The sequence below is a fragment of the Sapajus apella genome, unplaced genomic scaffold, assembly GCF_009761245.1.
Source record: "Sapajus apella isolate SASKATOON/1434 unplaced genomic scaffold, GSC_monkey_1.0 scaffold35, whole genome shotgun sequence".
Lineage (NCBI taxonomy): Eukaryota > Metazoa > Chordata > Mammalia > Primates > Cebidae > Sapajus > Sapajus apella.
Window position 1 is genome coordinate 20338831 of NW_022436975.1, and position 26648 is coordinate 20365478.

General features: G+C 40.5%; 1 protein-coding gene across 5 annotated transcripts in view; it reads left to right on the forward strand.

Annotated features, from left to right (window-relative positions):
* The window catches only part of SULF1 (sulfatase 1), a 191370-nt gene that overhangs the window by 128838 nt on the left and 35884 nt on the right, over positions 1-26648 (forward strand). For all 5 annotated transcript variants that reach the window (XM_032296296.1, XM_032296293.1, XM_032296292.1 and 2 more), the window contains 5 exons: positions 7777-7927; positions 8892-9067; positions 10683-10811; positions 11091-11147; positions 12300-12429. In XM_032296296.1, the coding sequence (XP_032152187.1) occupies positions 7777-7927; positions 8892-9067; positions 10683-10811; positions 11091-11147; positions 12300-12429 (643 nt within the window). The remainder of the gene's footprint in view (positions 1-7776; positions 7928-8891; positions 9068-10682; positions 10812-11090; positions 11148-12299; positions 12430-26648) is intronic.

The following is a 26648-nucleotide window of genomic DNA, read 5'->3' on the forward strand; positions in this document are numbered from 1 at the left end:
CCCTCAGCCACAGGAAATGAAAATTCACGTGGTTGGTTGAGGGATTCAGCTTCTCTTTGCTGCTAATCCTTGGGTTTTGTGCACCTAGAATGTGGTCTCCTGCAGGCCTTGAAAGCCTTGAATTCCTGGCATCTTTGTTGTGAAGGTCTCGCTGGCTGCTGCTGGAGGAAGGGGCTGGAAGGAGTGAGTGTGTGCACAGGTTCAGAGTTCAGTCTTCAGACAAAAGGAGTGAGACAAACTGAAGACAAGCTGCCGATTGCAGTGTGTGGGGCTACTCAATGACCAGCTTCCTTAGTGAAAACATTAGCAACACATTCAAGCAAAGGGATGCAAGACGTTAAGTACTTAGCAGAAATATTTGGCAAGCCCTGCGAACACTGAGCAAGAAGTCGTAGGTTCTCCCCAATTGCAGGGATGCAAGTAACGTGAACACTTTGCTTTCGATCTTCTTCCTTGGTGGTCAGGCATCATCTGGATAGCTTTCATCTGGCATCAGGTTATAACTACCTGACCCTCTCAGACTGGGGGGAATGTATCATCTTTCCAAGGTGTTTGCCGTTCCCAACAAAGAGAGGAAGCCAGTTCGCTACTGGCCCCTTAGCTTTACAAACTGATGGTAGAGCTTATGCTTACCAAGGAAGAATGAGAGGGGATTATCGACCACTTGTTGACAGGGAAAATGGTTTAATCAAACTGTAACTCAGCTACTCATGGCCTCTGAGAAATCAGAGGAAGCCTCTGTCGTAATAACACACATAATAATCCTATTATCATAAAGCCCTTTGCTAAGACTCTACTTTTCAGTAACTTACTTCCGCAGACTTGCCATACGGATGCAATTCCTTCACCTCCACTTTAACATACTTCTCTCTCCTGGCCTTGGTGATGTCATGATACACACCTGTGGACAAAAGCTATGACAGGGAAAGAGACATCATTTACCTCCCTGATGATTCTACGGGAAGCTAAGGGACCTCCTTATCACCTCTCTACAAACTATGCCCCGCCAACTTTAAACATTTTTGGTTGTTATTTCAATTTAACAGGTCTTTCTTCCCATAGCTATAAATGTGTGTGACTGTGTGTGTGTGCATGTACACTCACACACACACAAATACACAAGCTCAAGTGAAATCTAAACTCTTGGTAGAACAGCCCATGTGCACTAATTTGCAACAGTTGTTGTGAAGGTAGAGCTTGTGAATAAACATAGGATGTCAAAGGAAAAACTCCCTCTGTGTAAGCCCCAGGACAAAGGTTTTGAAACACCTTTGTTATCTAAAGCTGGAAGGAAATGTCTTGCCTTAAAAGAATTTGCACATTCGTACCTCTTTCCACAAATACATGAAAGGACATGCTTTTGAAGACGGGAAAAGTTTAAATTCTACAAAAAAGAACTCTGATTTGAGCAGAACTCATTGCTCCCTTTTCTCTCTGTTTCTACTTTGTTCTTCTCTGGGTGGATCATTTGCTACTTACACTGTCAGCGTTGGTGTTGCTGGCTTACGCACCTCCCTGAAGTCAAGTTGCACAACTCCAGGGGGGCAGCATTCAAATAAAATATGGGAACAATACCCTGGAGTTTAGCTTTGTCCTGAAGACAGGGACAAAAATGCTCTTTACCTCCCAGTGCCTGGTGAGCATGCCTTCAGACAAAGTAGTTGCACATTTCATTGTATTTAGCGAATCAACATGTTCACCTCCCTAAATAGCTGATGTGAGAACATTTTTTAAATCATATCAAAACTATTTAAACAATTGGCTTTATGAATTTAAAGGACACCTAGAGATACTCTAATTCCATAGTTTTTTAGATTAAAAAAACAAAGACCCAAAGTCTACATTCTTTAAATGAAGACCCAAATGGTTTTGTGAAGGTCACATGAGTAGTTAGGGACAAAACTAAACTGAAACTCAATTCTCTTGGCCAGACTTACTCAGTTTACATCACAGCCACAATTCAGATTAGAGCTATAAACCATTCTATGCACTTGCACAATTCTAACTGGTGTTTACAGATTCATTAAAAGAGCATTATATACCTATATAGCTATAATCAAGAGCATTTGGTATTATCTTGCATATGTTCAAATGTTACCTGCCTATAGATATTTGAACTCGGGTGGGGAATATCTCCACAAAGCCAATTAGGTAAGTTGAGTTTTAGTGAAAACTGAGATGGTGCAGCTTGGGAGATTAAGCATAGAATTTCCAATTTAATGCTTTGTGTGCCTCAAATCTGTATCGCTGGCTTATTCTGGGAATTGAAGCCTACTTCATTTCTCAGAGAATGATGGGCCTGCTGTCAGTACCCTTTAAGGGTTACATATTAGGGCTTTTTGTTTGTTTGAGACTAAACAAATGAAGAAAACACATGTTTAGATACAAATCACTAGAAATATACCAATTTTCTCTGGAGTGACAGCAAAGGCCCTCAGCAGTAAAAATGAACTCCTAAGTTCTTTGCAATTTCCCAAATATAGATTTCATATATAACGCATGCAACTCTTGAAACTCTTTCTTTGCTAGTAAGAATTATTCTCCTAAAATACTCACCTGTGAAAAAGAAAGGTAACATTATTGATTTTCAGAATTCTTTGTTCTGTCATATCAATGAGCAATACCAGAAAGATAATCAAACATCCAGGAGAATTGGCATGACAGTGAAGGTTGAGCTTACAAGTACAGTGGACTCAAGTATCCATGATCCAGCATAATGAGCAATAAATCCAAACGAGAAGCGACTATGGAAAGCAGTATGCAGGGAGGCCTTGCTGGGAAAAGCTGAACTTTTATATAGGGGAATAGTCTATGGAGGATTACAAGGATGCTTTCTTGGGAGTGTAAGGTCTGGAGTGTGCAGCTCTAGGTGAAGCCCTTATCTAACAGGCAATAGAAAGGTCTTCCCAGGTTAGGTACATGTGACTCTACCTCCAACACAGATTTTTATTTTTTTAAGAAAGCAACAGAAATTCGAAAATGCTAGTCTAGTCTTTTGGCCTCTCAATTATAAAGCAAATAGCCAGTGTTGTGTTATCTACCTTTTCATGGATGCATCCAGTGTGCCTAGGAGGGTGAGACTTTATTCTGTATTTGCAACAAAGTAGACACAGCAACTGACGGGAAGATACTTGAATGGGAAGCTGGTACTTGAAATCAGGATGAAGGCTAAGATTTTAGGACTTACTTTTGATAGTAAGAAATAGATACATCAATTTTCCTTTCAATGACTGGGATTTCTGAGGCACGTTGTGGGGTGTGATGTCGTAGAATGGGCACTGACGAAGAGCTGCCGCGGTACATTATTTCTGAGCCACCTATGTGCACTTTACTTCCTCATCTGTAAAATGGGACTAATATGCCCTGCTGAATCCTCAGAGTTGCTGCAACAAACCAATGAGCTATTAAGGGATAAGCTCTTTTTCAGCTACCAATGAGAATGAGTATGGTATGGTTCCAGGATTTGCTCTCTAGAACCACAGAAATCTCTTAACCCTCACAAGAACTCTTTAAAGTTGTTATCCCCATTATATAGATGAGGAAACTGAGGCTTAGACAAAAAGTTGTCCAAGATCACATACTATTAAGGAACAGAGCTGGGATGAAAATTTGAGTCTAATTCCAAAACATTCTGGAATAACCCAATATGTGGTTTTCCATTTCTCCCAATAACAGTTACCTACCTTTTTCAGTGGCTTGTGATCCAGCTGACAGCTCCAGGCCCTATCTGAATAATTTGAAGTCAATCCTTAGTTAGGGAAGCAGGCCTTAATTATCACTGGGGAACAGAAGGCTGCATCTTCGAGGAATTTGGCAGACCTCAGCAGGAGGCAACCACAGGCCTTTGGCAAAAGATCACTTTTCAACAACATTGTCAATTCCAGTGACCCCCGACCTTCCACCTGCAGGTCCCTGAACAGCTGCTGTTCTGTGGGAAGCAGTGGCAGTCTGTCTTCCTTTAAAAGGCACATACACACGCTGTCCCTGCTGCCTGCTGAGATCCCACCTGGGACCTCATCCCCAGATCTGGGGGTCATCTCCCATATCAAGAAATTAAGAAAAATAAGAGGGGGGCAGGGGAGGACAGCTTTGACAACAGTCCCTGAACTCTCCCTTTTAATATAAGCCAGATTTAACATATGTCCTTCTGTAAATCCGGGAGTCCAATTTCAGGCTTATAATTTGCTGCAAGCTTCCCTGTTCCTGCAAGTGGGGTGGAGCTATGCCAAGCACATCAAGGTAACTGGTGGAAGACATAATTTGCCCACTGTGAGCCTGCATTTCAGCTCCCTATTGTAATTTTTATTTGTGTTGAGGTTTTGTGGTTTTAAAAAAGTCAACTAGATTCATTTTTAAATTAAGCCAACCCAACATCAAAGGCAGTAAGTGAAGGATGTTGAGGTATTATAAAGAAACCCTGTGTAATCTGTTATAGCTGTATTCTTTTTCAGGACATGTATCATTAAATGGTTAGGGGCCTTTCACGACCAACTTTCTATATTTCTGTGACCTCTAACTACCCCCATGGGTGAAAAATTCTTTTTGAGGGGATTTAGAAGCCCCTTCTCTTCTCCTCCTCAACCTCTTAATCTAATCCTGTTTGTAACGCAACATGCTGCATGAAGAATAAGAACATGGGCTTAGGTCCCTCCCCACTTCCCGTCTGACTGTGGTTTACTTTTAGATATGATGAACTCTTTCAGGCCAAAAAATAAAAAATAATGGGCTATTTGGTTCATGAATCATTTACCTTGGTAGGCAGGAGAGAGTTTATGTTGAAAGTTTGTCTTAAGAATGACAGGTCAGGCTGGGGGTGGTGGCTCACGCCTGTAATCCTGACACTTTGGGAGGACGAGGCAGGCGGATCACAAAGTCGGGAGATCGAGAGCATCCTGGCTCACATGGTGAAACCCCATCTCTACTAAAAATACAAAAAATTAGCCAGGCATGGTGGCACATGCCTGTAATATCAGCTCCTCGGGAGGCTGAGGCAGGAGAATTGCTTGAACCCGGGAAGCTGAGGTTGCAGAGAGCTGAGATGGAGATCATGCCACGGCACTCCAGGCTGGACAAGAGAGCGAGACTGTGTCTCAAAAAAAAAAAAAAAAATAAGACAGGTGAAGAGTTTGTTTTAGAACACTATGGATTTTTACCAACCCAGATAATACATGGGAGTTACTTGTTTATTGACTCATGGAGGAAATTCCTGTGCCTCTGTTATAGGCATTTTAAGTGCTATGTATATATGGTGGTTGTTCCTCAAAACTGCTTTTTTTTTAGATGGAGGCTCGCTCTGTCACCCAGGCTGCAGTACAGTGGCATGATCTCGCTCACTGTGACCACCTCTCGGGTTCAAGGGATTCTTCTGCCTCAGCCTCCCTAGTAGCTGGGATTACAGGCGCCTGCCCCCACGCCCAGCTAATTTTTGTATTTTTAGTAGGGACAGGTTTTTGCCATGTTGTCCAGGCTAGTCTTGAACTCCTGACCTCAGGTGATCTGCCTGCCTGGGCCTCCCAAAGTGATGGGATTATAGGCATCAGCCACCTCGCCTGGACCAAAACAACTTTTTAAGAAAAGTACTATTAACTCCATTTACAGATGAGCACATTTGAGCCACACCCTCTTTTCCACTCTACTGATCTTTTCTCTTTAAAGGTGAGTTTCTTATACTTCTGAACACAACTGAGCCACTTTTACAGACAGCGTCTTCTGAGCTCAATGTTATATTATTGGTGCTGCTGTCTTCTACTGGGTAATCAGCACCCATGCTGGTCACCAAGGTAACTTTGTGAACCAAGAAGGCCAAGGATCTCAAACCAGCATTTTCTACTATTAAAAGAGAGGTTCTGCAAACCTACCGGCAGAAGAGAATGTGTATAATAGCAGGTAGCATTTTTACGGCCCAGTGTGCATGGTAGTGTCCTAGCATACCGCCATGAATCTCAGAAACTCCAAGCTTTCTTCATGGGAAATCCACACCACAGACAAGTGGAGGACTTCATCAAGACTCCGGAAATCAATGAGCTCACAGTGACTGATTCTCTCCCTAGTTTTATAATATAATATAAATAATGGCAGGGGGTCGTGTTCAGCCATCATTATCCACAATATTTCACTGATGGGATCCTCCCCAGAACAGAAACAGGGAATCAGATTTCTCAGTCACATAAACTGTTGCTCATTCTTTGAGGCTGCCTATTTGTAAAGTTGTGGTTCATATTAAAAGCAATCTCAGATGTAGGAAGCACCCCTCACTTTACTTTTCATTCATTTTGTTAAAGAAAATGGGCTTTGGAATTCAGTCCTGTTTCTACCATTTACTTACTGTTTTCAATTTGCAGGCATTCCTTAACTTTTCTATGCCTTGATTTTCTCAGCTGTAAATCAGGAATAATAACCCTATTTTACAGAACAGCTGAGACAATTAGATGAGTTAATGCATATAAAACGGTTTGCACAATACCCAACACATGTTAAATTCTCACTCAGCTTTTAATATTAAACAACCTCTATGTGCTTAATAACATTGAAGGAGAAGATTCAAATGGATTATAGTCTGTAAAGAGTTCAAATATAAACAAATAATTCTCAGAGTGAGAATTGTCATAGACATAGCGGTACATAGACATCTTATGTACCCCTGCCAGAGCATGAGGTGGCAGTATCAAATGGTTGAGGGAGTTGAGTAAAACATCAAAGAGAAGGTGACATTTTTTGACTACGCAGTGGAAGGCATGGGATGCCACATGGATCTCTGCGTAGATTATAGACTTTAACTAACCTATCCTGGAACAATGGGACCATTTCCTTGTGGCTTACAGAAATTACTCCCTGCACCTATATTGATTTGTTTATTAAATGAATAGCTTTATTTATTTATCATTTACTGAGACATGGTTTTGTTCTTGTTGCCCAAGCTGGAATGCAATGGCTTGATCTCAGCTCACCACAACCTCTGCCTCCCGAGTTCAAGCAATTCTCCTATCTCAGCCTCCCGAGTAGCTGGGATTACAGGCACACACCACCACACCAAGCCAGTTTTGTATTTTTAGTAGAGACAGGGTTTCTCCATGCTGGTCAGGCTGGTCTCGAACTCCTGACTTCAGGTGATCCGCCCACCTCAGTCTCCCAAAGTGCTGGGCATGAGTCACCGTGCCTGGCCATGAATAGCTTTATTGTTAAACCTGTATATTGCAGAAGCAGACTTTGTTATCATTCCCACAAATCCAATTAAATTTATAGTATCTATATACAAAACTCATAAAGACTAGATATGTAAGTAATCAATAAAATACTCTTCTCAAGTATTCAAGAGAAAAAATGTGTTGAAATGATGGTTCACCATTCCAAATAACATATTTGTGACTATATTTAATAGCCTCATTAGCAATAAAATTTTTACAAGTTAACGTCAATAAGACTATTCCCTTGTACATTACTGAGATTTTATCTGTAGATTCGTAATGTAACCATAATCATCTCGATGTGTTTCTTACACATTTTATTCAGTGAACCCAAACGAACTTCTAATGACATGTTCAGCTGCCAGTCGTGGTTTTATATGTTTGAATGTGTATACCTTCAGAGGATATTTGCTGTTAGGGGTGGTGAAGACTTCATCTTCTTATAAATGCAAACAGAAAATAGTTGGAAGAGGAAAATATTTTAGCAGGGTCTCAATTGTCTCTCCTTAATGATTATTTCACAACCTCGAGATATTTTCCTAAATGACTAAGTTAGATATATATAGTAAGATTTCTTTCTGGATATTTTCAGAACTCCTAGTTATAACTATGCACCAAATATGGATAAACACTGGATTATGCAGTACACAGGACCCATGCTGCCCATCCACATGGAATTTACAAACATTCTACAGCGCAAAAGGCTCCAGACTTTGATGTCAGTGGATGATTCTGTGGAGAGGGTAAGCACATGAACCTACCTCGGTGACAGTTTTTGGTCCAGCGTCCTTTGTGTAGATTCATTCTTGCCAATCCTGCTTGGTTTTTTCCCCTTCGTTTTCCAGAAAGACGTTGAGAGAGAAAGAAAGAGAGAGTATGCATTTAGTGGCTTAATCATCCCTCTCCTATCTTGTCCTCATTCCATCTACCTCTCCAGGGTTGGTTTCCTACGGAGCCAGTAAAAAAAAGAGGAGAGAAAAATCAAATCAGTGCAAATCAGGGGCCACATCCATGAGGAATGATGGAGCGCGTGGTGAACTTGAACTTGAACTTGAACTTGAACTTAAGGGCCCCATCTAAAGCAACAGCAATTACTCAGCTCCAGCTAAATTTTGCCATGTGGAAATGTAGATCAAGTATCAGCAGGTCTTCTGACTTTTTAAAAGAAGCCAGAAACAAAAAACTTTATTTGAAATTTTCTGAACTTTAAAGCATAATATAAGCCAAACACGACACGCCTCAGGCTGGATTTAACTGGATCGGGCTCTGAAGCAGCCTGTTTTTAACCCTTGGTAATTAGATATGTGATGATAAAATTGCTTTAACAATGGATTTTTCAAAGTATAACCTATGAAGTTTGGTGATAGAGGTTGTTGTATTTGGGGGGAAGGCGGCATGTTTTTGTTTTTGTTTTACCAGACAAGCAAATAAATAAATAACTATAACTATATATATTTATATATATGGAAAAAAAAAAAGCCTGTAGGTAGAATGTGCCAGATTCCAAAACGTTACATTTTAGCTTTACCATTGGACAATTTCCCTCCAAGATTGTAAGCAAATAGAAAATGTGGATAACATTATTAAAGCAACTCTTACCTTTTAAAAATAGCAGGAAAAAGATTTGGGGGCGATTGTGGCAACACTACTGAGCATCATCTTACACCAGCACAATTGATTCTGACTTGTTCCTGTGCTGTATTTCAGCTGTATAACATGCTTGTGGAGACAGGGGAGCTGGAGAACACTTACATCATTTACACCGCCGACCACGGTTACCATATCGGGCAGTTTGGACTGGTCAAGGGGAAATCCATGCCATATGACTTTGATATTCGTGTGCCTTTTTTTATTCGTGGTCCAAGCGTAGAACCAGGATCAATGTACGTATTTCTCTGTTTGCAACATTCAACTGTCGTACCTCATGTGTGTCTAAGATAATTCAATTACCAGTCTCCATATCTGGTTTCCTTTCATCCAAAATGAAAAAGGATGTATGTGGGTTGGTTAATTTAGAAGATGAAAACCTTTTCCCCCTTGCCACATCTTAAATTAGCTGAAGTATACTACTAGAAGAAAAAGGTAAAATAACTGAATCAATGACTAATTCTCTCAAATCGACTGGAATCCGTGTCGTTTTGGTCTGTGTACACAGACAGGGTGTGATCTTCTGGGACATCATCCTTCTTTGAATCAGAGAAACCCTGTCATTAAAAAAAAAAAAAAAAAGATGCCATCCTTTTAGTGTTTAACTTTTAAAAAATTATTACTCAAGAACTGTTTTTAAAAGATAAATTTTTTAAAGCTGGCTTTTGTTTTAAAGGGAAAAGAGCTGAAGGACTAGACTGCTATTTCTGCCACTATAGGCAGGCCACTGCATCTCTTTGCATCTCTATTTTCCCATCATAAAATGGCCTTGCCAATCATCTCAGAATGTTTTGCATAAAATGGGCTTGCATCCATGAAAGTATTATGGAAAGACTAAAAGAAAAAGTGGAAGTAGAATCCAGAAGCTGGAATGGCCCTTAAAAAGCATCTAGCCTGACCCCTGATGTAATAGTGAAGCTAGGCAGGCAGCGTCAGTGCTCGTCTCAGATCCCTAATTATGGAAGTGGTGGCAGTGGGGCCCAGAACCCAGGTGTTCTGAATCTTGCCCATCCACCTCATGTGCTACTGCATCACACTACATCCTGGAGAAAGGGCGATTGAAGTAAGAAGGATTTCTTTGAAGGATGCTTCCTAAGATTATTAGAAACACCCTGGGAATTGTCAGCTCTATATCTAGAAGGCTTTATGTTTTAAAGACGAGGTAGCAAAGGTTGAATTCAACTGTAAAAACTGTACATCCCTTTTTTAAATATTGATTTTAAAGCCCTTGTTCAACAGAAGAGTTATAGACTATTGAGTTTTAAACAAGAGCATGCATACTGCAAAAACCATGTATCAGGCTGCCTCTTGCCTGGCGATGTGGTCAGACCACAGGGGTTTCCCCTTTTGATTCATTAATGCCCATTGCCTTATTTTTCTCTGTACATAAATTAGGAGAAAAAGAAAATTTATGTAATTTTTTAACAAAAAGAATGTTGAACATGTAAAATAAAACATGTATGCCCTAATTCCGAAATTAATGCTTTTGGGAGGCATGAATCTTTTCCTGACCTCTCATCTTCATCCTACTTAGTTTGTCCTTTTCACAAAGGACCCGTCAAATGTTAAACTCCTGTAAACAGAGCTTTAGCGTCTATTTCTTCCTGTTTAAAGAAGGATCAGGCAGGCATCTCTCCAGCCTGACCCTCATGAGAGTCAGCTAATCTTGCTCAGTGCCATTGCTGTGATCACATACCCACCCTTGCCAAGTGCAACCACCCATGCCTAGGAAACCAGATGAGGGGGTGAGAAGAGTGGAAGGCCACTGAGTCACTGCTGTAGAAAAAGCAGCCTTAAGTGCCACCTTCCCCTGGCATTGGATCTCAGCCATCACCATCCGCCCCTTTGCAGAGTCCCACAGATCGTTCTCAACATTGACTTGGCCCCCACGATCCTGGATATCGCTGGGCTCGACACACCTCCTGATGTGGACGGCAAGTCTGTCCTCAAGCTTCTGGACCCAGAAAAGCCAGGTAACAGGTGCGTCACTGTTCCTCTCTCAGCCAGCCCCAAACACACTGAGCTCCAGCCGGTGCCCAGAGCCAGCCAGCAACTGAAGACATGGAGGCAAAATATGCCTTGCCCATAAGAATCACCCCCAAGCTGAGCAATTTTCAGCTGCTTGTGAATAGCATATTGATGGAGATGCAGTCGTGGACTATGGGAAGTGAGAGGTGTTTCTTTAAATAAGCTGTCAGCACAGATCGGTTTGGAAAAATGTCCAGATGCCAACAGTAAATATTATCATTTTGCTTTCAGGTTTCGAACAAACAAGAAGGCCAAAATTTGGCGTGATACATTCCTAGTGGAAAGAGGGTAATTATTGGTTCCTAGGGTGCTTCTGGGAACCAGTCCTAGTGGGCAGCTCTCCCTGCTGGGTATTTTTTTTTCCTCCTTATTTTTGTTTACTAAGCATGCAGATTTTGTAAGCCTAGTTACAAGATTGAGTGGTTTGCTACTTATTCTCTAGTGTCCAGTAGACTAATTATTGCTGGATCAGAATTGTAAAGAATAAACTCTCAAGTTGGTTAATTGGCGCAAAAATACAGTTAGATAGAAGTTATAGTATTTGATAGCATAGTTGGGACCTTATCGTTAACAATAATTTATGGTACATTTTGAAATAGCTGGAAGTAAAGAATTGTAATGTTCCCAACACAGGGAAAAGATAAATGAGACGATGAGCATCCCAATTCTCTTGATTTGATCATTACACATTGTAGACTGGTATCAAAATATCATACGTACCCCCAAAATATGTGTAATTATGATATATCAATTTTTAAAATACCAAAAAAGCAAGACAATGATGACTCCATGCCCCCCAAAAAGAACAAATGCTCATAAGATTGGACCAAACCCTTTATCATGGGTGTAGATTTACTGTTGCATTTCTCACTGTTGGTTTCTAATCAGACCAGTGGATTGAGTTTCTCTACCATCCTCCCCACGTTCTTCTCTAAGCTGCCTCCAAGGCTTACCTGGCACCCCTCTTCCTACTTCCTACTTCTTTCCCTTATGTGCTTTTCCTAGTTTTAAATAGATAAATGTATGCCATTGTGATTATTTCCAGTGTCATTTCTGGGTTTTCCCTTTTGATTCTTCAATGCCCATTGCCTTGTTTTTCTCTGTACATAAATTAGGAGAGAGAAAACATTCAACTAATTTTTTTAACAAAAAGAACTTTGAACAAATAAGTGAAACACGTAATCCCAAATTTTGAATTTAATGCTTTTGGGAGGAATGAATCTTTTCCTGACCTCTCATCTTCATCCTACCCAATTTGTCGTTTTCACAAAGGACCCATCAAATGCTGAACTCCTATAGACAGAGCTTTAACGTCTATTTATTGCTGTTTAAAGAATGTGAAGTCATGTGATGGGAAAAAAAAAAAAAAGAACAGGCAGGACTCAGAGGTGGTAATTCAGATCACTTCTCACATACGAAGCTTTTCCCTTTTTGTCAAAGCAAATTTCTACGTAAGAAGGAAGAATCCAGCAAGAATATCCAACAGTCAAATCACTTGCCCAAATACGAGCGGGTCAAAGAACTATGCCAGCAGGCCAGGTACCAGACAGCCTGTGAACAACCGGGGCAGGTGAGTCACACTGGCTTTTCTTACCACCACTCATGCGCTTCTCCATCTCTAATTTAGAAAATTTTCATCACATAAAAAAATGTACATTTGTGTATAAATAAGCTTTTCCTAATGGCCATGAGGGCAAGCTCAGAGACACATCTCTGTGAACAGAATTATGTAACTGGTCCAGGCTGGGCCTCCCCATTGCTACTTGGGCTTCCTCCAGTTTACAAAGATGATGATCTCAGAGAAAATTCTATGCCAAAAGACACTGGTTTCCTCTGAGAAGAAGATTTCTGTCATACCAGTCACTGAAGAGTTAACTAGTCACTGAAGAGTTGCTGAGAGGCTCCTTAGTCAAAGCACAGGTGCATGCTGAACCTCTGGGCAGTGAAGCACCCCAAGAGATAAGATGAGGCCTTCACGCTAGGCTAAAGTCAGATGTCTTCTTACCCCCAGTAGAGGACGGAGCCTGTGACCAAGCTTGCGGAATGAGAAGAGAAACCATATTCCTTTTGTTTATTGTTCCTACTTCTATTCACAAAGGTTCTGACATCAAATATTTCATTCGAATAAATCCTCTTTGTTAGTAGAAATATTACTGTAGAAGCCAGGCTACTCAGAGCACCAGCTTTTATCAGTAAGAATAAAAGAAATACTGTGTGGTGAATTAACATTGCTTTTAAAGAAAGCAAGAACATATGAATTTAAACCAGTTTAGAACCAATGGTTTTAAATGCTCTTGATTGAAATGTATGCTAGCTGAAAGAAAATGCTGTCATGACAGGAGGAACTGAACTTCTGCCCAAATCATTGCAGCTTAGAACAAAATCAGAGGAAAGTGAAAAACTCTAACACATCGTGAGAATTTGTCTTACGTGATACATGGTACACAGGGTTTTGTATGCATTTACTGAATTTAATCCTCACATCTGTAGAGTGAGGTGAGCATTGGCATCCCCATTTTACAAATGGGCAACTGCGATTCAAACAGGAGTTGTCAGATTCAAAAACTCAGGCCACTTGCTGCCTTCCAAGGTGAGTTACAATAACCAGGTGAAGAGAAGTTCAAATCTTCTGTGAGTCTTTTTTTAATTTAACTGACCTCTAGATACCCACACAATTTGCCAACACCAGTTCAAGATGTCAGACTCGTGGAATGAGTAGGTAGATAAGTTATTATTAAAATGACCTGACTCATTATACGCTTATTATATAGTATCTAGCTTGTTGAATAGACATTCATAACAAACAACTTGATCCTTATACCCTGTATTTCCTCATGCTTTCTTGTACACAAAATCCCTCTGAAATAGAAGAGGATAGGGAGGGAGAGCCGTTGAAGGAAGGGCTAAATCTAAGCCTTCACTGCATTCTAGTATGTCTTAATTTTCAAGTGTTTAGTGGAGAAAAGCTTAGAACTATTCATTATATTTTAATTTGCAGGCTTCAAATCTTTCTTGTGAAAGCTCCAAGTATTATTATGAATAAAAGCTCAGAATTGTTTTGTAGCTCTAAGATGATTTTTATGAGCCAGCCTCCATAGGCTAATTTACTTTTATCCAGGAGTTGCAAATATTCGGTGTTAAATATATCTCATGCAAATTGGTGATCTTGTTACTCTTTTAGCTCTAAGAGGTGAACATTATAGCCTTTTGGGAATAAGGTGCATTGCCTACCTTTCAGTGTATAATTTTACAAACCTCTCCATATGGCTTGCCCTAAAATTTTAATATAGGTCCTAAAGGGCAAATGTAACGTAAACTAGATTATGGTACTTTGGTACAAGCTTTTCACTCATGAGCTGAATGCTAACTATGTTAAAAACTTACTTTTGCTTTTTCATATTTTTCTAAGCTTGTTTTGGCCCCATGAAACGCTTTTATATCTGGAATTTTCCTCCACTGTTTGATTTCTCTGTGAACCAGCCTGAATTTAGATCCATCGCATGGATAGATGAAAACGTCAGCAATGGTCTGTTTTAGAAAGGCCTGAATTCATGGAACAAAGAATTAGGCTATGCCCCTGATGGTGATTTCGTGATTTCTTTCTATAGAATTTCTTAATATTGGGCCTGAGTGAGCTTTAGAAGTGAAGACCTGGGGTGTATTTCTGATTGCCTCTAGCTTCAGTGTGTCCACAGCACTAGTGAATTGTTACTCTAAACCTGAACCAGCAGAATCAGCATCCCTGAGTTTGTCAAAAATGCAAATTCTCTGGCTATTGCAGATCTGAATCAGAACCCCAAAGGGTGAATCTTGGTATGTTAACAAGTCCTCCAAGTGACTCTGATGACCCCTGAAAGTTTGAGAAGCATTATTCTAGCCCACGATTGTGTTCACTGGTGGTCCTCAAACCATAGCTGAGGAATCTAAGAACTTCAAGAAAATTTTGAGCCTGAATCTTTAAAGCAGTTATTGAATCTGTGGGTCAAACCTGCTAGCTGTGTTGTGTGTTGTTGTTTTGCTGTGCTTGAGACAGGGTTTTATTCTGTCACCAAGGCTGGAGTGCAGTAGTGCAATCATGGCTCACCACAGCCTTGCCCTCCTGGGCTCAGGTGATCCTCCCACCTCAGCCTCCTGAGTAGCTAGGACTACAGCCACACGACTCCATGCTCAAGTAATTTTTGTGCTTTTTTAGAGATGAGGTTTTGCCATGTTGCCCAGGCTGGTCTGGAACTCCTGGACTCTACCTCGGCCTCCCAACATGCTGGGATTAGAGGGGTTAGCCTCTGTGCCCAGCCGGCTCTTTGTGTTCTATCAATTTTGTTTTCTTTTTTTCTTTTGAGATGGAGTCTCGTTCTGTCACCAGGCTGGAGTGCAGTGGTGCTATCTCAACTCACTGCAACCTCCACTTCCTGGGTTCAATCGATCCTCCTGCCTCAGCCTCCTGAGTAGCTGGGACTATAGGTGTGCATCACCATATCCAGCTAATTTTTGTGTTTTTTTATTTTTATTTATTTATTTTTTTGAGACGGAGTTTCACTCATGATACCCAGGCTGGAGTGCAATGGCGCGATCTCGGCTCACCGCAACCTCCGCCTCCTGGGTTCAGGCAATTCTCCTGCCTCAGCCTCCTGGGTAGCTGGGATTACAGGCACGCACCACCATGCCCAGCTAATTTTTTGTATTTTTAGTAGAGACGGGGTTTCACCATGTTGACCAGGATGGTCTCGATCTCTTGACCTTGTGATCCACCCGCCTCGGCCTCCCAAAGTGCTGGGATTACAGGTGTGAGCCACTGTGCCTGGCCATCAATTTTTTATATCTTGGCTTTTTGCTCTTTCTTTCTGGATACTTTGAAGATTATCCTTTTTGGCAATAGTATCACTGGCTTTAAAAAAAAAAGGAAGAAGAAAATTGAGAATAATAATACTGAATTGTTCAGGTTCGAGGTGGTTGCTGAGGCTAGGACAGACCTGCTTGAAATCCTCTGTGTCGACACCTTCACTCCTGGCACGTGCCCTGCTTCTGTTCTTCTTAACAAGGTTAATGGCCTTGATTCCAAGGCAACACAGTCTTGGGTTTTGACACTTCATGAGGTACAAAGGGAAAATCAGCACAGCTAGCCTTATTCTCTTCACTCTTAATCCCAAAGAGACAGTGAATGCCCCCCTCCTGCCACATCTTTGCGCCGGGTCACCTAAAGCCTGTTTGGTGGAGTCGATGCAGGTGCATGAAGTAAGTCAATGAAGGAAAGAGATCCAAAGGTCTTGGTTAGAACATTGGCAGCCACCACTTTCTAGTTGTGTCTTCTCAAATAGGTCACTTACTTTCTCCTGAGTCACAGGTTTTCCACTCTAAAATGGAGATAATTAACCTCATGCTTGTGAGAAATAAGTGATATTGTATGTGTAGTGTGCTAAGTGAGACTGAGATTTTCTCTAGTGTGCAAATATTGGGCGTTGTTACTGTTCCAGGCCATCTTACAGGCTGTTTTCAATTCTATGAAGCCAGTAAGAATTAAAATGGGCTGAAGCCGGGCGCAGGGCTCATGCCTGTAATCCCAGCACTTTGGGAGGCCAAGACGGGTGGATCACCTGAGGTCAAGAGTTGAAGACCAGCCTGGCCAACATGGAGATACCCCGTCTCTACTAAAAATACAAAATTAGTTAGGCATGGGGGCACACGCCTGTAATTTCAGCTACTCAGGAGGCAGAGGCAGGAGAATCGAACCTGGGAGGCAGAGGTGGCAGTAAGCTGAGATTGCACCATTGCACTCCAGCCTGGGCAAGAGTGAAACTCTATCTCAAAAAAAAAAAAAAAAAGAATTAAAATGGGCTGGAATCCCAGAGACTTGGCATCACTTCTTGACTATGTGAACACAACAACCAGCGGGGACTAATTAAGACAACATGGACATATGTGTTTGCATTACTTCCATGTTCCTGAATTAATATGAGGTGGAGTATGAATTCCCACCACTCTCTCAGCTGGGCATTGCACCCATAGGCACGTTTATGTACAGGCGCGCCTCATCCCCCCACACAATCACAAACATGCACATGTGTATACTTATGAGCAAATCTCAACCTCTGTCTTAAAGCATGTTTGTTCCACAGAGAACAAAGAGCGGTGATGCTTGATGCTGGCGGCACATTAAACTCACCTGGGGCCAGGCACCGCAGCTCATGCCTTACTCCCATAATCCCAGCACTCTGAGAGGCTGAGGCAGGAGTTCTAGACTCCTTGAGCCCAGGAGTTCTAAACCAACCTGGGCAACTTAGGGAGACCCCATCTCGACACACAAACAAAATAGCCAGGCATGGCGGTGTGTGCCTGTAGTACCAGCTACTCAGGAGACTGAGGTGGGAGAATTGCTTGAGCCCAGGAAGTCGAGGCTACAGTGAGCCATGATCATGCCACTGCACTCCACACTGGGCAACTGAGGGAGACCCTGTCTCAGAAAAACAAAAATAAAATAACATAAAATAAAAAATAAACTCACCTGGGTGGCATTTGAAAAATGCTGATGCACACCTCAGACCATCCAGGTTAAAACATCTGGAGATGAGGCCAAGGAATCTGTATTTTTAAACGAGGTCTAGAACCAGAGAATATCGAAGTTTGAAGGAATCTTAGAAATCTTCTAAGTTGATTGGTATCATTTTTCTGATGAGGAAATTTAGGTCCAGAAAAGTTAAGCTACAAACCCAAAGCCAAAACCTGCGTCTCTTCACTTCACTTTGAGTACTTTCTTCCCTGTAACATGCTGCCACTGCAAAATTGCCAGACAGATTTTCCCTTTGAAACTATGAATGGCAGTTGCCTGACTGCACATTTGAATCATATGGGCACACTAGAATCCTATGGGCAGCCTTAGAAATGCTCATGCTTAAGTCCCAGCCCAGACAAGTGAAATCAGAACCTCTGGTTGTGAGACCCAGGTATCAGTGTTTTTTTCAAGTTCCCCTGATGACTCACGTGCAGGCAAGCTTGAGATCCACAAATGTCAAGTGAACATTATTGGGTTGGTTTTTCTTCTTCTTCTTCTAGGCATGAGAATTGATGTCTTAAATAGGAGCTACATAAAAGCAAAATTCCCTGAGCATCTGATTTTGAAGTGCACTTTATATATTATCTGGCATTTAAGAGGAAAAAAGCACCCTGCTTTGTTTCGATAAGGCAAATATCAAGTCATTTTGATGGATTGTTGAATTCCAACATCTTTACAACTTAGTTTGTCTTTTGGCTATGGGATCAATATAAAATCAAACATTTGTTTAAAAATCTGTGAGGACCTCAACATCATGCAAGCTGATAATATTATGCCAGAAATAGAATGTAGTTTGTTGAGTGGAAACTGGGTTAGCTCCAGGATCTATGCTCTTATCCAAAATGTACCCCTTTCACCGTATATCCCTCTGACCCTTTATGACCAGCTGCAGAGCATGAATAATTTACCACTGAGATCCTCCTAGAATTGTTAGTTTTCCAGAAGCGGACAGCTTGTTTCTAGAAACTCACCGAAGCCTGGTCAAAATGGCAGCATGACTCATCGATGTCTCCCCCAGCCTACCTGATTCCAGAGGGCACATCCAGAAGGATTGAGCTCCCAATGCCATCCTCTTGCTGAATTCTCTGTGCATGGGTTCATTGTGGACCATTCAGCCTTTAAACCTTGCTTCCTTACCTCTTCAACCCATGCTGAAACTCATGTCTGAACAGTTGTGCATCTAATTAGATCTTTTGTTTCTGTGCATTCACTGCAAACAAGTCAGAAAAAAACAAACATGAGAATAAGCATTTCACCCATGAACTGTATAATACAGTCCCATTCTGTTTAATTTGTACTGTGTCTTCTTTTCCACCGTTTCCTAACAGATCACCATAGTCAGGTCCTCCTCTATGGTTTCTTAAACGTTACATGTGAATCCCACTTTCTCACTTGCATGGATGTTTTTAGCTCTCTCTTCTCACCTAAGGCCAACCTGAAGACTCACACTACCTTCATACCATTCTCCTTTCCATCAGTATCCTGATCAAGGTGTTTGGGATTATATCCTGGATCTACCATTTTCTTGGTATTTGACTATGTGCAAGTTTCTTAACCTAATTCTGCCTCAGTTTCTTCATCTGTAAAATGGGCATCATAATAGTTCCTGCCTCATTGGTTGTTGTAAATATTATATGAGTTAAACGTGTCAAGCATCTGGGACAGTGCCTAGGACATAGAAAACACTCAACAAATGCTGGTTGTCAATCATTGGCCAAGATCAGTTTACCAATTTCATTTTCTAGAAATTGCAAGAATCATATGTCTTCCAACATTCCAGTGTTGACTTTTACAAGTAATTATCCAGATTAAAATGTATAAGAGGTAACATTTCTCTCTCTTCTGATTCTCCCTTTCTGCTTTCCCTCCCCTTTTCTTTCCCATCTTACACCATCTCAAAGAAAACAGGAGATAAATCTCCTGGGCACAAGTAACAGTATTTCATATTCGTGAGAGACAATTTGACAATGACTTGAGCTAAGAAGCAGTTTGGACAAAGATGTGAATATGGTCTTTGTCTATTCCCCAGTGTTAAGATAAATATTTTAAGCACATGTCTACATGCAGGTAACTGTTTTTTATGATGTTCATTTTGGCATGAAGAATAATCAGATTATCACAAAATTACGGTACAGTTGTGACATTTCAGAGAACATGATTTGACCTGCATTATGACCAAATCTATGTCATAAGACATAGGATAACCAAGAACTAGTGTGTGTTTATGTATAAAATTAAGCTTTTACTGCAGTGCACCTTTGAAAAAGTTGTAGCCAATTTTTTAAATTTTTATTTCAATAGACTTTTGGTTATATGGATAAATTCTTTAGTTAGATTTCTGAGATTTTAGTGTATCCCATCACCCAAGCAGTGTATACTGTGCCCAGTATGTAGTCTTTTATCCCTCACCTGCTTCCCAACTTCCCCCTCCGAGTCCCGAAAGTCCATTACATCATTCTTATGCCTTCATGTCCTCATAGCTTAGCCCCCACTTGTAAGTGACAACATACAATATTTGATTTTCCATTCCTGAGTTACTTCACTTAGAATAATGGTCACCAGCTCCAACCAAGTTGCTGCATAAAAAAATACATTATTTTGTTCCTTTTTATGCCTGCGTAGTATTCCATGGTGTATATATACCACATTTTCTTTATCCACTTATTGGATGATGGGCATTTAGTCTGGGTTCTATATTTCCGTAATTGCTGATTGTGCTGCCATAAATATTCCTATGCATGTGTCCTTTTCACATAATGACTTCTTTTCCTTTGGGTAGACACCCAATGTTGCTGGATCAAATGGCGGGTCTGCTCTTAGTTCTTTAAGGAATCTCCGTACTGTTTTCCATAAAGGTTGCATTCATTTACATTCTCACCAGCAGTGTTAAAGTGTTCCTTTTTGCCACATTCATACCGACATGTTTTTTATTTTGTTTTGTTTTGTTTTTTACTTTTTAATTATAGACATTCTTGCAGGAGTAAGGTGGTATCTCATTGTGGTTCGAATTTGCATTTCCCTAATGAGTAGTGATGTTAAGCATTTTTTCGTGCTTGTTGGCTGTTTGTGTATCTTCTTTTGAGATTGTCTATTACTTTCTTCACCCTACTGTTAAATGGGATTATTTGTCTTTTTTCTTGCTGATTTGTTTGTGTTCCTTTATAGATTCTGGATATTAGTCCTTTGTTGGTTGCATAGTTTGCAAATATTTTCTTTCACTCTGTGGGTTGTCTGTTTACTCTGCTGATTATTTCTTTTGCTGAGCAGAAGCTTTTTAGTTTATTTAGGTCTTATTCATTTATTTTGGGTTGTTTTTTATGTTTGCTTTTGGGGTTTAGTCATGAGTTCTTTGCCTAAGCCAATGTCTAGAAGAGATTTTCTGATGTTGTCTTCTAGAATTTGTATGGTGTCAGGTCTTAGATTTAAATCTTTGATCCACCTTGAGTTGATTTTTGTATAAGGTGAGAGATGGGGATCCAGTTTCATTTTTCTACATGTGGCTTGCCAGTTTTCCCAGCACCATTTATTAAGTAGAGTGTCCTTACCCCAATTTATATTTTTGTTTGCTTTGTCAAAGATCAGTTAGTAGTAAGTATTTGGATTTATTTCTGGGTTCTCTATTCTGTTCCATTCTATATGCCTATTTTTATGCCAGTACCATGCTGTTTTGATATAGGCTTGTAGTATAATTTGAAGTCAGGTAATGTGATGCCTACAAATTTGGGGTTTTTTGCTTAGTATTGTTTTGGTGTAGTCAATTTTTTGTTGTTTTGTTTCTTACTATGAAAATGGGCGCAAGTAGACATAAGTAAGAACAGAAAACAACATCCTTAACCAATCTGAGAAATATTTGCAATTCAAAATGCAGAAATTATTATGATTATTTAGTGGATACTTCAGGAAAGAAAACCAACCAGAGGTCATTTAATATTGCACTAAGTATTTTACATGGAAAATTGTTCTATGAGATACATATTATGCCCATTTTAGATATGAAGAGACTGAAACTCAGTTGGGAAAGTAACTTGATCAAAGTCACAAGAATGACAAACCTGAGTTCAAACCAACATCCTGGTGACTCAAAGCCTCTGTCTCCCTCACTAAATAATAATTATTTTATACAGTTTACCACCAGAAAACATTAGTTTTCCCAGGATTGGATAAACCTTTTAAAGGCCAATTATAGCACTGCTCTAGGTTCCTATAGTGCATCTTTTCCTTAGAACTTCAAAACACTCAAGCAATCTATTCTCATGACTATCCATGAGGCCAGGAGGAGCAAGTATTATTTTATCCAATGTGGCATATAGAAGAACAAAGAGATTCTACAATTTGCTTAAAGCCATAGAGTGAGCAGCAAAAGAAAATTAAAACTAAGGTGTTTGAATCCCACCCCAATACTCATCTTCATAAAAATGGCTACCCCTTATCAAGTATACATTAGATCACATTCTTTAAGTAATAAACTGTGTGTCTGTGTGTGTGCGCGCGCACGTGCGCACAATAATAGCAGCTGTTTTTGTTGAGTGCCTACCATGTGCTGAGTTCTTCTTGTGTGTTATCTCTAATGCTTATGACCCTGAGAAAGCTAATGTGGCATGGCTTACTCGTTCAGGACCACACAGACATATAATAGAGCTGGTGTTCAAATTCAGGCTTTTTAAACTTTCAAGTCCAGACTTTTTCCTTTAAGCCACACCGATGAGTACAAAGCACCATTCCAAGTCCAAACAGAATATAGGTAATATTCACTACTATGAAATCGTACTTCAGTAAATGGCTTGTGACAGCACTCTGGGTTGTTGTGAGGATTAAATGAATAAATTCATAAAGAGCACTCTAGACCAGTACCTGCTACCAAGCAAGAGTTCAATAAATGGTCATAAACATGGTGGTCAAGATGGTGATTAATGAAATTATTTGAAACGCATTTGACATATTTCTCTTTAGATATGATTCCACCAAACTAGTTGCACACTATTTGTATCCTCATACCAAAATTGCCAGCCTTCTCTTCTTCATCAAGTGTTATTTATATAAAAGCAGATATAATCAATCAAAAACACCAACACATAATACCTGAGTCATTCTGTGCTGAGCTAACATCTGGGAATGACTCAGGAATATGAGACATGGCTCTTGCCCTTAATTCCAACTTCCAGTGTAGTTGGAAAGGCTAAAAGAAAATTATAACAACTGAAGAAATTACTCAAATAGTTTTATCAAGCACCTCGCCCATTGTTGGTGTGCAGAAACATTTGTGGAATTACTGTGTGCTAAATTATTGGCACAGACTGATAAATCAGACAGACAGAAGGAGAACTGAAATAATTGTAGTTGCAGAAACGAGGAAAAGAATTTGCAGAAGGAATGAGCCATCAGCGAAGACAGAGAGAATCGGATTTGGCAATTAAATGATTTACTGATAAACTTCAAGAGCATAGACAAAAGTGAGACCATGTGACAGCTATGTTTCCGCAAGGGCACTTATTCAACAAAGCCCATTTCTGAAGCTGACTCCACACATCCCATTAGCAGGTGCCTCACCTGAGCTCAGGCTTTCATCTGATTCCTGAAAGTCTCCTGCCATCCAAATGCCATCTCTTCTCATTATTTTGACTATTTAAATGGCTTGCTGCGTGAGTTTCAGAGTAATTCTTTTAAAAATTCTCTTATTCTGCCTCCCTCTATAAACTCTCTAAGTAAGATCGCCACTTTAGTTGCAGCTATTTCAAGGTTTTATTGTGCAGTCGTAAAAACTGTCATGATATCGAGTTCTAAAATGGCTGTGGCAATACGTGGTAATTACATTTCATTAAAATTCCTAGTGTGCTTGCCAGTAAGAAGATTTTCAAAGGCTCTAGTTAATTACTTTATCTAACAGGATCTCTGACTTTTTCAAAGGGTCCATGGTAGAAAAATAATTGACATTTTTGTTTGTGGCTCTTGCTTTATCCAAGTATGTGTGTAGATATTTGTATATATGTAGTACGTATAGATAATATATGTATGTATGCATGTGTGTAGATATATATGCATATATGTATATATATTTGATTTCGTATGATACATCATCATCACGTATATTTGATTTCATGTGATACATCATCAGATGTCTGACAGTGCCAGATATCCAGCGTGGTTAAATTCAACTCTTCAGGAAGGAAACACCTTTTCCCTTCATCTCTATCCCATAGGAAATCAACAAGGAATTTGGCTAATGGGAAATTGAACTAGGATTCCAAATAGCCTAAGTCACTAAAACTTCTGCCTACACCTTTGTGTTCCACAGGAATGTACTTGTACCCTCAGTTCCTGCAGGCCAAAAATAAACAAAATAGGCAGAACTCTTTGAATGCATTGCGATTATAAAACCACAGGTTTTCACTATAGACATGTGCTTTAAAAATTAGTATTTGCATTAAAGTTGATATAAACTGGATCCCGAAAAACACTTTAGGCCATTATTTTTCAAGAATAATTTTTTTTTTTTTTTTTTGGTGATTGAGTCTTGCTCTGTCACCCAGGCTGGAGTGCAGTGGCTTAATCTTGGCTCACTGCCCCCTCTGCCTCCCAGGTTCAAGCCACTCTCCTGCCTCAGCCTCCCAAGTAGCTGGGACTACAGGCACGCACACCACATCTGGCTAATTTTTGTTTGTTTGTTTGTTTGTTTGTTTTTGAGACGGAGTCTTGCTCTGTCACCCAGCCTGGAGTGCAGTGGTTTGATCTCTGCTCACAACTACCTCCACCTCCCAGGTTCAAGCAACTCTCCTCCTTCAGTGTCCCAAGTAGCTGGGACTACAGGCATGCACCACCACACCCGACTAATTTTTGTATTTTTAGTAGAGACAGAGTTTCACCATGTTGTCCAGACTAATCTCAAACTCCCATCCTCAGGCGATCCACCTACCTTGGCCTCTCAAAGTGCTGGAATTACAGGCTTGAACTACTGTGCCTGGCCTTTTGTGTGTGTGTGTGTTTGTGCATTTTTCATAGAGATGGGGTTTTGCTATATTGGCCAGGCTGGTCTTGAACTCTTGACCTCATACGATTCGCCCACCTTGGCCTCCCAAAGTGCTGGGTGCAGGCATGAGCCACCGCACCCAGCCTCAAGAACAAAATTAGCCACATTTTCCTGTCTGAAAGAGCACCTCTTATGCTTCCACTTAGCTGTGGATTGTGAATTCAGTAGCCAGTTGTTTTGCTTCTCTAGGCATTAAGCAGTCAACTCTTGGTTTTTAAATGCTAGAGGCAGAGATCATCCAGGTAGATGGATAAGCCTTAAACCATTTCAATTTAAGACAGATATAGATAAAGACAGATACTCAAATGCCACTAATTCCCAAACTTTGTGAAGTTACAAAAAATTATTTATTTTGGCAATACTTTCCCCAGCAAGAATTCTACATGTCATATAATTATGTCTTAATGGAGTTGTCTGCCAGTTTCGGAGCCCAGTCTGAAGCGCAGCAGCATGATCTCAGCTCACTGCAGCCCTGACCTCCTGGGCTCAAGCGATCCTTCCACCTCAGCCTCCCTCCCAGGAGCTGGGACCACAGGCATTTGCCAACATGCTGAGCAATTTTTGTGTGTGTGTGTGTGTGCAGGGAGGGACAGGGTTTCACCATGTTGCCCAGGCTGCTCTCCAGCTCCTTGGCTCAAGCAATCCACGTGCCTTGGCCTCCTGAAGTATTGGGATTACAGGCGTGAGCCACCACACCCAGTTCTGAGAACTTTTTTGATCATTTCATGGCACATCCTCAAGCTAAATGGACAGCCATGAATGCTGTAAGTGGGTCTGTGAGTGCCACAAACCCAGGCCTGGAAACCACTGATCTCCACATTAAATGGCAGAAACATGGAACAGGCCCCATGCAGTTTTCAGCTAAGTCAAAATTCTGTCATTTATCCTTGTGGAGAGAGCACAACGATAACTGGCTTCACTTAAATAAAACACAGTCCTGAAAGCAGAGGTGCACTGGTAGTATTCATTCATTCAACTGGAGTCATTTTCTGACCTGCTTACTTCGGTACATTTCTAGACACAGCTTCCTTTGCATACACCACTCCCACCAATTACATGCATCCCTCTCAAAGACCCATGCATCTGAGCTACTTACACTTAAATATATCCCTCCTGCCTTCCCCCATAGAATTCAGCTGCAAAACTGTCCAGTAAGCAGTTGCTAATGTAAAGCAGTGGCCTGAACTCCAACTGCATATTAGAATCATCTGGGGAGCTTCTGAAATTCCCAGTGTCCAGCCAAGTTTGAGAACCACTCATCTGACTTAACTCCCTGTGTTTAATTAAGTTGACTGCACATTTTTTAAGCTAAATCATCTCAACTTAGTCTGTTCTTTTTTGTGTTGCCTTTTTGTGTCTGTGTAAGTAAAATCTGCCCTCTGTATCAATGGGTTCTACATACATGGGTTCAACCAACTGCAGATTGAAAGAATTGAAAAGGAAAAGATGATTTCATCTGTATCGAACCTGCATAAACTTTTTTCCTGTCATTATTCCCTAAACACTGCAGAATAACTACAATCTACATAGCATTTGCATTGTACTAGGTGTTACAGGTAATGTAGAGATAAAGTATACAAGAGTATGTATGTAGTTATATGGAAATACTACATTTTATATCAGGGACTTGAGCATTCATGGACTTGGGTATTTCTAGGGCATCCTGGACCCAATTCCCAGTGGATCCTGAGCAATGACTTGTTTGCTGCCTGTCTGTCCCCTGAGCTCCTGTTTCTCTGGATGAAGATGTTAAACATTCAATACATTCTAGCCAATCCACAAAAAAAAGGTTGTAACCTGATATAGTTTGAAATAACCAAATTCAGTAGTACCAAGAGTATAGGGGGCTAAAGCAAAATCACAGAAGAGGCCCTGATCTCTAGGATTTGGGGATTATATAGCAGAATCCAAAAATAGTAGTATTTTAATATTACTAATATAATCGTTAATAGTAGATTATATAGTATAATCCAGCAGCCCTGATAATTCAACATATATTGAAGATATACAACTCCCTTAACAGAAAACAAACCATGACTCTGCATGTTGCTTCATCATGAATAGTTGCATGTCATTTTGTACACGAGTGTCAGCTGTCTATAAAGTCATCTGAGACCCTTGGCCAAACTTTACCTTGCAGTAAGGCACTTTGAAATCAAGATGTCACCTCAATTTGGTACTGATAAAACAGGGGGATATGAAATCCATTCAGATGATG